The sequence below is a fragment of the Cheilinus undulatus genome, linkage group 21, assembly GCF_018320785.1.
Source record: "Cheilinus undulatus linkage group 21, ASM1832078v1, whole genome shotgun sequence".
Classification (NCBI taxonomy): domain Eukaryota; kingdom Metazoa; phylum Chordata; class Actinopteri; order Labriformes; family Labridae; genus Cheilinus; species Cheilinus undulatus.
Window position 1 is genome coordinate 26715297 of NC_054885.1, and position 13245 is coordinate 26728541.

General features: G+C 40.4%; 1 protein-coding gene across 1 annotated transcript in view; it reads right to left on the reverse strand.

The window, feature by feature from the left end:
- Positions 1-10970: 10970 nt before the first annotated feature.
- col5a3a (collagen, type V, alpha 3a) overlaps positions 10971-13245 on the reverse strand; it is a 58174-nt gene continuing 55899 nt past the window's right edge. The window contains exon 67 of the mRNA XM_041777660.1: positions 10971-13179. Coding sequence (XP_041633594.1) covers positions 13033-13179 — 147 coding nt within the window. The 3' untranslated portion in view covers positions 10971-13032. The remainder of the gene's footprint in view (positions 13180-13245) is intronic.

The following is a 13245-nucleotide window of genomic DNA, read 5'->3' on the forward strand; positions in this document are numbered from 1 at the left end:
CTGTCTGTCTATGAGGAACTGTAATAACTTTAAGGGAAAAAGAATAAATATTTACAAATAAAGGCAAAATTTTGAAAAAAAAAAAAAGTCAAAAGTGGAATAAACTGGCAAAAATACAGTAAGTGGGGGTCAAGTGATGAAAGAGTGGCATAAAGCGATCTTAAGTTGCAAAATTTGGCTAAAAGTGGTAAAATGAGCAGCAAAAATGGTAAAAGGTTGTCAAAAAGTGGTAAAAAAGGTTAAATGAGGCAAAAAATGGCTTGAAGTGGCAAATTATTGGCTAAGAATGGACAAATGGGTGGTACAAAGCAGTTAAAAAGTGGCAAAATGGATTATATGTGCTGTAAGTGGCAATAAGAGGGATAAGCAGCAAGTATGAGGTAAGAAAGGAAAAAGAAGGCAAAAATGGGCAGAAAAATTTTAAAAAGGTGGTTAAAATGGGGCAAAAATGGGTTAGAGGAGGCAAAAATTGGCTTTAAATGGAAAAATATTCACAATCAGTGGCAACAACGGCTGGCAGAAATGGTGAAAAGCAGGTCAAAAGTGTCAAAAAAGGGCCACTAAAGCAGTGAAAGGGTTAAAGATATCAAAAATTGGCTTAAAGTGTCAAAATGTGGCAAAGTAGCACACACAAAACTCCAAAATGAAGTAACTTTTTATGTGGATGCTAGCAATACTACTGATCCAACACACATGCACTGATACTATCAATAAATCACAACTAGGGATCACTAATGAACACACTGTTTTCTGTTTCTTTAGTCCTAACGAATCAGCAATGTTTCAGTCCTGCAGATCAGAACATCTTGAATTGTTAAAACACACCAATTAACAATAATCATCCCACTACAGTCTCCAACACACAAAAAATATATAAATGAATAAAGTTCAAAATGGAATAGTCATGGAAAATCAAGACATTTTACTTTATTTTTGTATTTTCATGCATCAAGTGTTCCCTGTGTCAGGCTTTAAACCTGAGCCCACCTTGTATCACACAAAGTGCAATGAAAGTTAAACTACAACAGATTTCTACTCATCCAAACACTCTGTCATCTTCTCTGTAGAATCACTGCAGCTGCGGAGGATGATGATACACATTTTTTTCACTTTCATACATGACATATGATAAAACCTTGGGTGTCATTGCTTTTGTTTTGGAGGGATTTTTGTTTCGTGCTCTACTTTAAACACATGCATTGTTCGCTCTGATTACAGGCATTCATCCCAAGTGTTTGGAAAGAAAAGAAGATTCAGAAGCAGGGACTTGGATTGAAGACATTCTTTTTCGAAGATTGTTCTGCTATTTTCTATTTGTCACTCTGAGCAAAATTCTGTCAAATCCATCAATACTTTGTGACTGAAATGACTGTGACATCCTTGTCTCTGTGGTTCTTTGCATCTAAAAGAAACAAGAAAGAACATGTGCCAACCTGTAGAAGTAATGACAACAAATTCCCCTCTTATGAGAAATATATCTCAATATTTGAATATTTTTTTAATTTGAATCAACCCAGTAAAAACACTCTTCGTGAATAGCTGTAATCATTTCATTTTCATTCCTCTGTGCTACATCAAGCTGACTTTATCCTCTTGGATAAGCCGCTACATATCCATCTGCAGTATATCCCACAGCCTGATTTCAAATTATTATTTCACAGTGTGGTGTTTTTGCAAGGCAATACAGCCTCTACTGGTGTCACACTTCTCATTTGTCTCACTATATGACATTTGAAAACAAATTTATTCCAAAGAGCAGCGTGACACAATTATAAAAGTAATGAAACACGCTCATACCTATAGTAACTAGGTCACCTTGTGTTAGAATTCTAACTTTCTTTAAAGGTTGTCACAATGAAAGGCAGGCAGACATTAAAGGCTTTAGACATTCCCTTAACAAGAGTTTAAAACCACTTAGAAAGTGAACATGAGTTCTTCTTCTGTTGGAACCGCTTCCGCCTTAATCTTTTGTACCTTTTGCTCTCTGGGCCTCATTCAGAATTTACATCTGGCACTAGTTTCCATATTCAGCGAGGGGCTAGCCCCAGCGGGAGCAGTGTGAGCACAGAGGTAATAGGCACACCCGGCTCACACTGTCAGGGGGGAAAGATCAGATTGGCTCCCGCTCTGCAGAAGACACAAGGGACCCAGATGAAGGAGATCTGATCCGTGTGTGCACACTGGTTGCAAGCACATCTGCATGGTCTGTGTGTTTATGTGCAAGTGTGTGTACACATAGGGGAAGGACTGCTGTTCCAGGCTACCGGCTGACAGACAGTCTCTTGGTTAATGAGCAGCTGTCGGACATCACTATTCATGAGCCCTGTCACTCACCTCCTCTCTCAAAGCAGCACTACCTGAAACCCCCAGTCTCTCGTTAGCACTGCAGCATGCACGTAAGAACACGTATCAGTCTCTATAACACAAGCACACATTAATACTACAACACAATCATAATACTCTTACATATGTGCATGCATCCTCAATAGGATTAAAATTTAAACATTCTGGTTTGAACACAGTTGGTTATGGTTCATTCAGACAGAAAACATTCAATCAGTACATGGCTATGCTTTCATCTGATGCTGAAACAAGCATGCATATGGGACTTGACTAGAGATTGCTGTTTGATGTGTCCTGGAGGAAATAGACGCAGAACTAGGGTTTAACTAAAGTCCCCCGTTTGCGCTGCGCTGTGTGTGGAATCGCTGAAGAAACTGAAACAACAGCATGAAGATATTGCCCAATGATATCATTTATATGTTAACATTGGCCTGCTCTCTCTGTCTTCATATGATTTTGTTCATAACACCCCTTTTTCATTTATTTAAGAAGTTGAATTTTTCAGTCAAAGACTTGGCCAGAATTCTCTAACTTAAGCTCCTTTGTTGATGTTGAATAGGCAGTGTTTCAACCATCTAATGCTTTCTCTTCTCCAGTGATTGTTTGTTTGCAATTTTGTCATGCAGTACACACACTTCTTTTTAAAATGCAATGTCAAGGCGCCAGTTTAGCTTAGTTTGGTTTCATATCCAGAGGCTGCAGTCACCACCACACTGGTCACAGTGAGTCCAGGTCCTGATGATGTTTGGTGCATGCTTTCCTCTGTTCTCTCTCCCCTTGCCCTGCCTCTCTTTAGTTTTCTTATCTCATTAAGGCAAAAGCTCACAAAAACAATCTGTAGAAAAACACAATGTCAGGTTCATGAACCTGTAATATAACAAAAAAAACTAGATTTGCAAATATTTACTAAAACCATGATAAAGCAGTTATTAGGAAGTTTATACAAAGATATTTGGTAAGAAAAGCATGCATAGGCTTTTTTAGGGGTTTATCAGTGAAACGGTTAAGATCTATGTTGATTTTTGGTGGCATTGTGTCACTTTTTGTTCTCTCTTGGGTCCTGGGGGGTGCTGCTTTTCTTAGTTACATATGGGGGGGGGCCTCCAACAAAGGAAAAATGGTTGGGAGACACTAGCCTAGGGTACCATCCTGATTGGTAGTAGGGGTGCCCCAAGACTCTTGTTGTCCTGTGGATGTCTCTAAGGCCTGAAAACTGGTGGCACTCTCTGGGCATATTAAAAGGGGGAAAAGGCCCACACAAAAGAAATGCCAATGAGCTTCACTTCGGCTAAGTGACACAAATGTGTGTCAACATGTGTTGAGCTTGACTCTGGCTGTGCCCCCCCCCCCCCCAGTGCCTCACATGCTGAGAACTTGTTTCTTTGCAGCAAACTTTGCTAGCACAAATTCTACATTTCTAATATAGATGTCCCACTGCATTGTGCATAAACTCTCTACAGAATGAATGGGGACAAATTCCCAGAAAACCACATATCATTACAGGTAAGTCCATTCTGCTTTACATTGCATGCATTTCCGGCCTTATTTTTATTTTCATTTCTTTTTATAAGATGATTATCTGCACTTGTCAGAATGATGTGGCTTAAAATAAGCTAATGATAATTTTTTGCCCAGATATTAGATGTATAAACTTGCTCATATTGAAGATGCTGCAGTCAGTGTATCGTCTCCTATCTTGCTGATTCGAGGATCTAATGCATTCTATCACGCAGTGAGTGCACAGATGGCCACATCCAGGTTCTTCGTACTGTCACACATTTTGCTGTGTAAGAAAAAAGGACTAGGGATTAATCAGCAGCACAGAAAATATAAAATATCTACAAAAACAATCATTTATTTTTACAGATTAGCCCAATAAGTATACAGTCCTCTAGAGTGAGTTCAGTAAAAGAAGGGTATGAGTGAATCATTTGGACACAACTATAATCTTCTGCTGGATACTGCTTCTCAAAAAGAAACTAATGTCCTTCTTCATCCAAATCTAAAACATGATATTTTTTGTAATGCAATGTTCCAAACTCTCCCCTTTATTACTTTTGTTTCAGAATATTTACCCTGCACCATGTCTGCACATCTCCACTCCTCTGTGGCCACACTGTGAGTGTGCTGGATGTGTTTGTGTGAACCATGTGAATAAAGTTCATATTTCTCTGTATTACTCTGTTTTCAGAGAAAATTTAGTGTGAAACCTAGTGACTGCAGGAATAATTGCTGATTGCAGATTCAGAATATCGCTCCATGTCTCAGGTTGAATCTGAATTATTGAAGAGCAGCAGAGTCAGGCCCAATTTTACTCATTACCCTGAAACATATGAAAGCATTATTTAAATGCTGGAGCGACAAGTGGAGAGAAAAGGATGCACTTTACCCCTTCAGCAGGTCTATTGATTACTGCTGCTTATTCATTTTGCTGGTAAGTACAGAGATTAGGTGACATTTTCAATTTCATCCAGCTGACAGAAAAGATATAGCCGCCTCTAATCGACATGAAGTGATGGGTTCCAGCCCCCTCAGACCTCTAACAACGTGTTTTGTTCATATCTCCCTTTAGATTAAAAAAGGCTTTTGAGAAACACTTCTTTCTTTTCTGTCACACAACCAGCTCCGCTTCCGCTGGAGCTCACCTCTGCCTTTGCAAGATTTATGAGAAGTGTCCAGGTGCCCATGAAATGCTGCCACGTCTGATTCTCTGTGATAGAATAACTACCGTGTCAGGAACTGATACAGGACAGGCTGCATTGATCATTCGAAGCTGGAGGAGGGGGTGGAAGGGGGGCGGAGTAGGGGACTTAGGATGTCTTTGCATTCAGGACCATGAACGAGAGCAGCCAGACTCATCGAGGTGAATGGAAACGATTAGTTTCCCTGGCTTTTCAGCCGAGGTCTGAGCCAGTGAACTCCCACAGCTGAATCACTCACTTTCTGCCTCCCTCTGCTTCCTTGTCTGATTTATGGGAAAAAATCATCTTTATTGAGCGATGGGGTCATGCAGTTTCCACTCCCTCTCCCTCTCTCTTGCTCTCACTCCCATACTCTCATCACTAGCAAATCATAAACTCTCTAGCATTCACACGCACACAAACTGTGATGCGGCTGAATAAAGACCCCATGTGGTTTTCTTCCTGTTGTCCTGATCAGAGTTAAGTTTGTTCATTAGCACTCTCTGCCTCGCTTTATGAACAGCTGCACATGTTAAAACTGGCACAAGTGCTTCATACAACACCAGTCTGTCTACTGAAAGACTTTCTTTCTCTCTCTCTCCCTGCTCATTCATTCTTCTCACCCTCTATTTTTCTCCATGCCCCCTTCCCTCTCCCACTGTGGTAAATAAGACACTACTGATTACTTTGGCTGTCTGGGGGAGCTCGTAGACAACTCATTCCTCCTTTTACCGAGGACTAAGTTAAGTGAGGATGGCATGGCAGTAGTGGTTGTGGTGGTGGACGCTGATAGCAGCAGCAGACGGCAAATTAGGAGTGGGATGTGTGTGTATGTGAGTTTGTTGGAGGCAGCGGGGGTGTTGTCAAGCTGCGCGTTTGAATCTGGGTTCTCTGTCTTCTTGATAATCATCTGACACTCTCTCAAGTGCACATGGCCTCGGTCTTCTGGTCTCTTTGTCCACTCGTCCAGGGGTTCTATTGGCCCTCTCTTGCCTTCAAATCATTTTTCCCAAACTACTTTACTAAAGTTAGCTTTGTCGATAAGTGCTTCTGATGGAAAAGGCATCTGCGGAAATGATTCCCCCCACTGTTCCTGAGATAAAGGAGCTGTGGATAGGACGTGGCAGGGGAGGCACTGGCATGCACACTAATAAGAACAGCCCTGTTGAGCCGCAAATGCTCATCTTCTCACACACCCACACAGAAGTATATGCAGGCAAACGGATCAAGAAGCATGTTTAACTCAGGCTAGACATGATCCAAGTTATCCCCCACCACATGTACAGTACAAAAGACTAAACTGAGAGCAGCTTGTGCACACATCAGTGGTGTGGAAAATAATGTGTGCTGTTATCTACTCTGACAAAACATTCCAGTTTAGGTGGTTGTGTTGAGACTGAGGGAGTGTCCCTGTACACGCCGAGACGTAGATATTCCCACTGCTTCCCTCTGTTTAATCTAAATGTCTGTTTAATTTGCTTATTTCTCACTGTGACGTTGTGACACGTTCAGCTTGGTTAGAGTCAATGTCACAGGAGAGGAGCTGAGGGACAGAAAAACTTGAGAGAGAATTTGAGGGAGACAAGAGAGTCCAAACACAACAAAGGAATATCTCCTATATTTCCTGCTCCCGTATAATAAGACAGAGAAGTCAGAAAAGCAGGGGAAGATGAGGGAGAGAACAGAGAATAAGAGAGACAATCTTGTTTCCAATATGCAGCATCTAAGGATCCTCCTGTCTGTCGCTTACACTAATGTACTGCTGGGCCAAAAAATAGCTCATTAGTGCCAGGTATAGGCCCCCAGCTCTGTTCAAAGCCTTGTGGAGAAGAAGTGAATAGCAATGCAGAGTTGGCAAAAACTCATAGCTCAAGAGTAAACCGAACATTTGTACTTGAAATATAACAAGAGGATTTATTATGGAATGTCTTTGTTGTTTGCAGATGTGAAAATGTGTGTGGTGTCTCACCCTCCAGATACAGAAGGAAGGTGCCAAAGGTATTTAAGCAGTCCTGTCCAGACTGTATTAGAGGACAAAGCTCCACTGAAACACTGTCTTCTGGAGATCTTGCCAGCAATCAATCACATAGAAATCAGCAATACTTTGAATTTAAATAGAAGTTTCCCCAGTGGAGGGATGTACTCATTCAGATCTGATTGGTCCTATTTTGCTTAAAGTCGAGTAATTGCTGAAGGTATTCTTTTTTTTGTCCTCATTGATCCAACCAAATAGATAAACCATGTAATTAAGATATCCGTTATCTAGACTTTGAATAACACTTAATATATTCATTAAGCCTTCATTAGGGTGACTGTATGACAATATTACACATGCCAAGGACACCCTCCCCACCCAGAAGGAGCAATATAATGTTTTCCGGCAGAGAATCATGGCCTCGGACTTAGGGGTGCTCACCCTCATCCTGACTGCCTCGCACTCAGCCACCAACTGTCCCAGTGCCTGCTGGAGGTCCCGGGCTGAAGAAGCCAACAGAACCACTTCATCTGCGAAAAGCAGAGATGGCATTCTGAGGTGACCCAACCGAAAACTGTCCTCCTTCTGGCTGCGCCTTGAGATCCTGTCCATGAAAATCACAAACAGAATCAGCAGCCCTGGCAGATGCCAACATGCGCTGGGAACGTGTTCGACTTTGTACCCAGGATGTGAACACAGCTCTTGCTTCGGTTATACAGGGACCTGGAACAGGGGGGCTGGAGCCTATCCCACCATTGGGCGAGAGGCCTGTTTGAGACACAGTTTTTTTAATAGGGCAAGCCAGCAGAGCCTTTGCCTGAGAGTTTTGGTCGCGTGCAGAAAAAGTTAGGATTTTTCATCTCTCTATGAGGTTCAAAGTTACTTATATTTAAATCACACCTTTTTCACAATCAAATATTTTGCGCTAAGATTCATGGCTCTACCAATGTTTTAAGACTCTGGAAATAAACTTCCTATTTCATGGTGAAAACCCCCACCATGACTAAATTTTTTAGTGCGCCTTGAGCTTCAGCTGACTTGAACTCACTGGCAGTTGTAAAAAGGGTACACAAGCAAATGTAAATGTTATCTTCTGCTCAGATTAACACAAAATATGATGGCCAGATTAGGAGGAGACTGTTTGGTGGTACTTTACTGTTCCAAAAGAAAGGGTCTGTAACACCTGCAAACGTAATAACCTACATACATAATACAAATCTGCAGTTTTTAATGAAGTAAATCCACAAACTTAAAAAAAAACAGACTAGCAGTGGCCTACTATACACATAAGAACTATGACTGTATTTCCACTAATATTACTGCACCAGAACACTGACTAAAAGTAACCGCTGACACTGATCCTTATACTATCATCAAGTAATGTGTCTAATTCTTCACTTCCAAACAGCACTGTCCATGATTTTTTATTGCTGCTGTGGAAAGGAGGATTCTGCACTACAGCAGACATACCAGCATTCCATTAACATCCCAGAAGCTAAGTTCTGAATGGAACTTTTCTGTTATCACTGATCCGGGTGCTGTAAAAGGGTCTAATGTGACAAAAGTCTACAGTTTTTATTATATCTCAGTTTTTCTGCTGTTTTCGGTTGATTTAAACTTGGGTTGTTTTTAAGAAGAGAGAGAATTAAAGATGCTCAATGCCATAGCTCCACACGGCAGTCAATTTTTTGCCTTCCAGGTCTCCATGCAATTCACATTACAGCAAGATATGGATACAAAAGGCTCATGGTATAATGATATTCTTTGTGAGCTTCTAGGCTACTTTCCCAGTGCTACTGTTGTTGAGTGGTAAGACAGAACTTGCATTTTATATACTTTTTTGTGATCATTTTCAAGTTATTTATTATGCTCCAAAACTCCAAAACAAGTTATTTTGTTCTGACATTTTTAGCTTTTGGGAGGGTAAAGACTTTAAGGCCAGTTGAGATGCTGCTCCAATGGCCCTTCAAAGCGGTATAGTCCACCTTCCAATTATTCATGCACAAATGAAAAATAGACTACTTTGTTATTCAATTATCAATCAAATATCAACCAAACAAAAGATACATGGATTCCCTTTTCCTTTTCTACTTTCAAGTATATCAAAGTTGATAGTTATACCAGGATAGGACATGATTTATTTGCAAAAGGAGGCTCCTTCTGCCACTGACTCTTTGAATATTTGACTGTTTGGGGAAAACCCTACAATGAACCATTTTTATGTTTGAAAAAAACAGAATAATCTTCCAGAGTTGCCATTACGGCAGCTACTTTGCCATGGGTAAATTATTTTGAGTCTAAGGGTTGAATGGAGTGAATTTTAGGGATGTAAATGTATCAGATGGTCATGTTACAGTAATACTTCGGTACTGTTATCACAGTATTAAAGAAAAAACTAAACAGAACAAAAAAGTATCCACCAGTGCAAAGGATGATGGTTACGGGACTGTAGTTCCCACTTTCCTTCGCTCTGCTTCTCTAAAATAGCCACACTTGTTGCCCTTAAGAGATACCATTAGAAACGGTCATGTCCATGACGACACCATGGTGCTGTCACGCAAACAAATAGACACGCGATCACACAAACAGTCAAGCTTTGAAATAGTGCCCACTTGATAAACTTGAAAATTCAAATTAAATTTAAAAAACACAATAATTCTTAGGATAGATTCTTGTTAGACTGTTTTTCCACATTTTTGTGTGTATGCTGCATGATTTTATTAGTGTGTGAGCACAGAATATAAATTTCCTCCTGTGTGGATCTATTCCCATGAGATCTCAACAAGCTTTAACAAAGCTGAGCTCCAGGATCAGCAGGATAAGGCTTTTCCTCAATTCTTTGCACAAACTGGTTTATCTCCATGTAGCCAACAGACTGTGTATGAATGCTTTCCAAATGATTTCAATGTTTAACAACTCAATCCTGTGTAAGTAGTTATATATTTGTCTATCATAAAGATTTTCTGCTTTCAGGAGAAAAAGTAAAGCATTGCACTTATGCTATCCAACAAAGGTTGAGCTCAGAGCAGAAGAAATAGAGGACTTCAGAGACACAATGTCACAGACACACTGGGCAGTAGAGAGGGGAACGTGAGTTTGGGAAAAGGGCACAGAAGTGTGGAAATACCATATTGATAGTCAGACTGCTCTTCTGCTTGATCATTATTCGGAGGTAGTGGGAACCGATGACCTTTCCTGGTCAAGAGCTTAGTGTGGTTAAAATTCAATTGAGTGGGAGAGGAGAGAAAAGAGAAAAAAATACATGGTAACCTTTATTCTGCCTTTGACGCTAACCTTGAACAACGGGCCCCAAAGGGGATGAGCGCCTTGTACTTAAATGTGTGAGAGAATAGGCTTTAGATTGTGTGTGTATGCGTGTGTGTTGTCTGCGTGCTTGAGTCTGTGTGAACACAGCAAAAAGCAATTATTGTGTGTGTTTGTGGTTGCAACAGAGATAAGTAGGCAGGGAGCAGGAGTGTGAGAAAGCGGGTATGATGAAATAGTTTTAAAGACAAAGTCAGACACTGGCTTAAATAAAGTAATGACTGGGACTTTTACTATTTCCTTTTGTCTTTTTTTTGTCTGACAGAAATATCCATAATAACAGCTCTTAAAAATCCAGCAGAGCTTGCCTCCTCTGCTGTTTTCTGCCCACAGCCATTTCCTGACTGACCTCTTCTCTTCTTCACATCCCCCATCAACCCCCCGTCTGTCTCCTCCCTTCTTCCCCTCTAGAGGACTGAAACAGAGCTAATTGAAATAAATGAACTGGAGAGCAAATCAGAGTTGATTACATCGGCTGTGCTGGGATGCTGATTGCAAGCTTGTTGAGGGAATGTTGCAGAACTAGTTTGTAATGAAGAGCCTTGTTTGTCTATTACACCCTGACTGGACTTCTTAGACGGCCGCATGCTCCCCTGGTTATTGTTCTAACCCGCCTACATAATTCTGGAGAAGAAGAAACATTAGGAGATGGATTTCTTATTTATTTTGATTCACCAGTCAAATTTTGACAAATGCATTTGTTATTCATACAGGCAAATGGTTACTGCTCATAAAGTCCTCAGAATAACTTTACAGTTTATAAAATTAGTTCAACAAACAATATACACAGGACAGGCAGTGCAGGATGGGACAGAAAGAGTGGGGTTGATAACGAGAATGTTTAAATGTCATCAAACGAATAGAACAGGGGGAATAAGTTGCTAAATAAGCACTGGATAGACAGTCTACTGCTTGACTTGGAGGAGGCAGGCAGAGCACTGAGAAATGTAATTTCCTAAAGGGAAAATCAGCAGTAAAATAAGATCACATACATTTGTCGTTACAGTGATATTTCACAGTTCTGTTTGTTTATTTAAAGCATCAGTTCAGGCCGATAGGCAGAGACAGACTGTGGTAATAATGTCATCCAAAAACGAATCGTGCAGCTGCTCCACAGACAGTGAATAATAGAATAACACGGCTGAATGTGAGGACATAATTTTAAATCACATCTCTACATTTGTAAATGGTATTCAAATGAAACAAAAATTCCTCCACGGATAAAGATTTAAAAATGCTACCCGATAATAACCCCAGTCCTGATGTAGTAATTTCTTATTTAGGCTGACAGTTGTCTGTATTCTAGAGAGTGGATTTACCGTTTAAAATCAGTGGAACAGCAAAATGTGATTTCAGAGTGGATTTTCTCTTTAAAGCGATAAACCACATTGCTTTGTACTGTCCCTGCCCTCCTTTCACTGGCCCTGTGAAATTGGCACAATCAGCCAGAAGATGTGCAAAAAACACAGTAGACTAGTCCCCAGCCTCTGAGGGTGTTTTGTGCTGCTGAAAGAGCAATAACCCTCTCCCTCTCTTGTCCTATAATCCTGCACCCAAAGACACACAAATACAGTGTCATAAAAATAACAGAATCATCTTTAGCACCACTGAAGAGCAAATAATGTCAAATGAACAGCCTAACAATTCTATCGAATTCAACACATGAGACAAATAACAGAAACAAAACCCTGTGAGTTGGCCAGGAAGTGAATACAGGTTATGTCAGCAGTTACAAAATGCTTTCAAGAGATGCGTGACATGTCTCTCTCTATAAAGGACTACAAGACTAGACTGGAGAACATTTTCAATCAGCATGCTATTAATTCTTGCCCTTAAATAGCCCCAACCTAGTAGCAGAGGTATGCCAGACTAAGTAAATACCTCAACAGAAAGAATGTTGGTATGGCAAGTTTTAGTCCTTGAAAACATGGAGGGTTCAAAAAGCATATTATTAAGCCCAAGGAAGGAGGCAGTCCAATAAAGGAAACAACCTTATCCGTTCAAGTAAGTGTTGGGTTCAATAACTAGCTATGCCTATTGAATACTAATCAGTGTAATTCACTGAGCAAACTGCAGTTGAAGGGTAAAAAGGACAATTTATCATTCCTGCACACAGGAAATTAATTACTTGCTTGTGTGGAATTAATATGCTAGGCTAGTTCACAACTGCTATGCAATTGTCATTAGGGTGAAATCTGAGCATGCAGATGAGTAAGACAGCACCTCTTTACTCAGATTAACTCAGCTGCAGTCTATTTAAAACATTAGGTAGCAACTAGTTCATCCATAGTACGAAAAGTCCTACTTCAGTGATCCCACACCGCCGAATGACGGACAATTCTTTTCTACACAGGTCTGACTTGTAGTCAGAAAGAGGTGCACTCCATATTATCTATAGAATACAGCAAACACAAACAGTGGCATAAAAAACACTTAAAATTAAATACATCTAACTGGAATTTTTCCCTTTGGTAAATGTGCTTTGTTCCCACCGATGTTGCTTGTCCTTGTTCTTGACATTCTTCTCGTTGTAAAGCCGTAGAACATATTTCATCGGCTGTGGAAGAGTCTTAAATAATGTCCCACAAACCAACCTCATACAGGACCAGAATATAATAAATATTACTTGGCAGAACAGTGGTAAAGTCCAGTTTATCTTACTAAAACTTGCTGTCAAGGTCCATTTTTTGGTTGTTCGTTGGTTTGATGTTAGCCATTGAAGCAAACTCGTCCAACCTGAAATCCAAATTTCTGGTTGCTGTTGCCAAAGTCTGCTGGAGCCACATCCATAATAGGCAGCAGCTCTGCTGAGGGGGAGTCAATCTCTAGAACCGTCCTTTCTTGACCTTTGCGGGACTGAACAGGAAAAAAAAATACCATTGTTAGAATTTGCTCCGCTTAGTTCAATAAAGTAGTTATTCC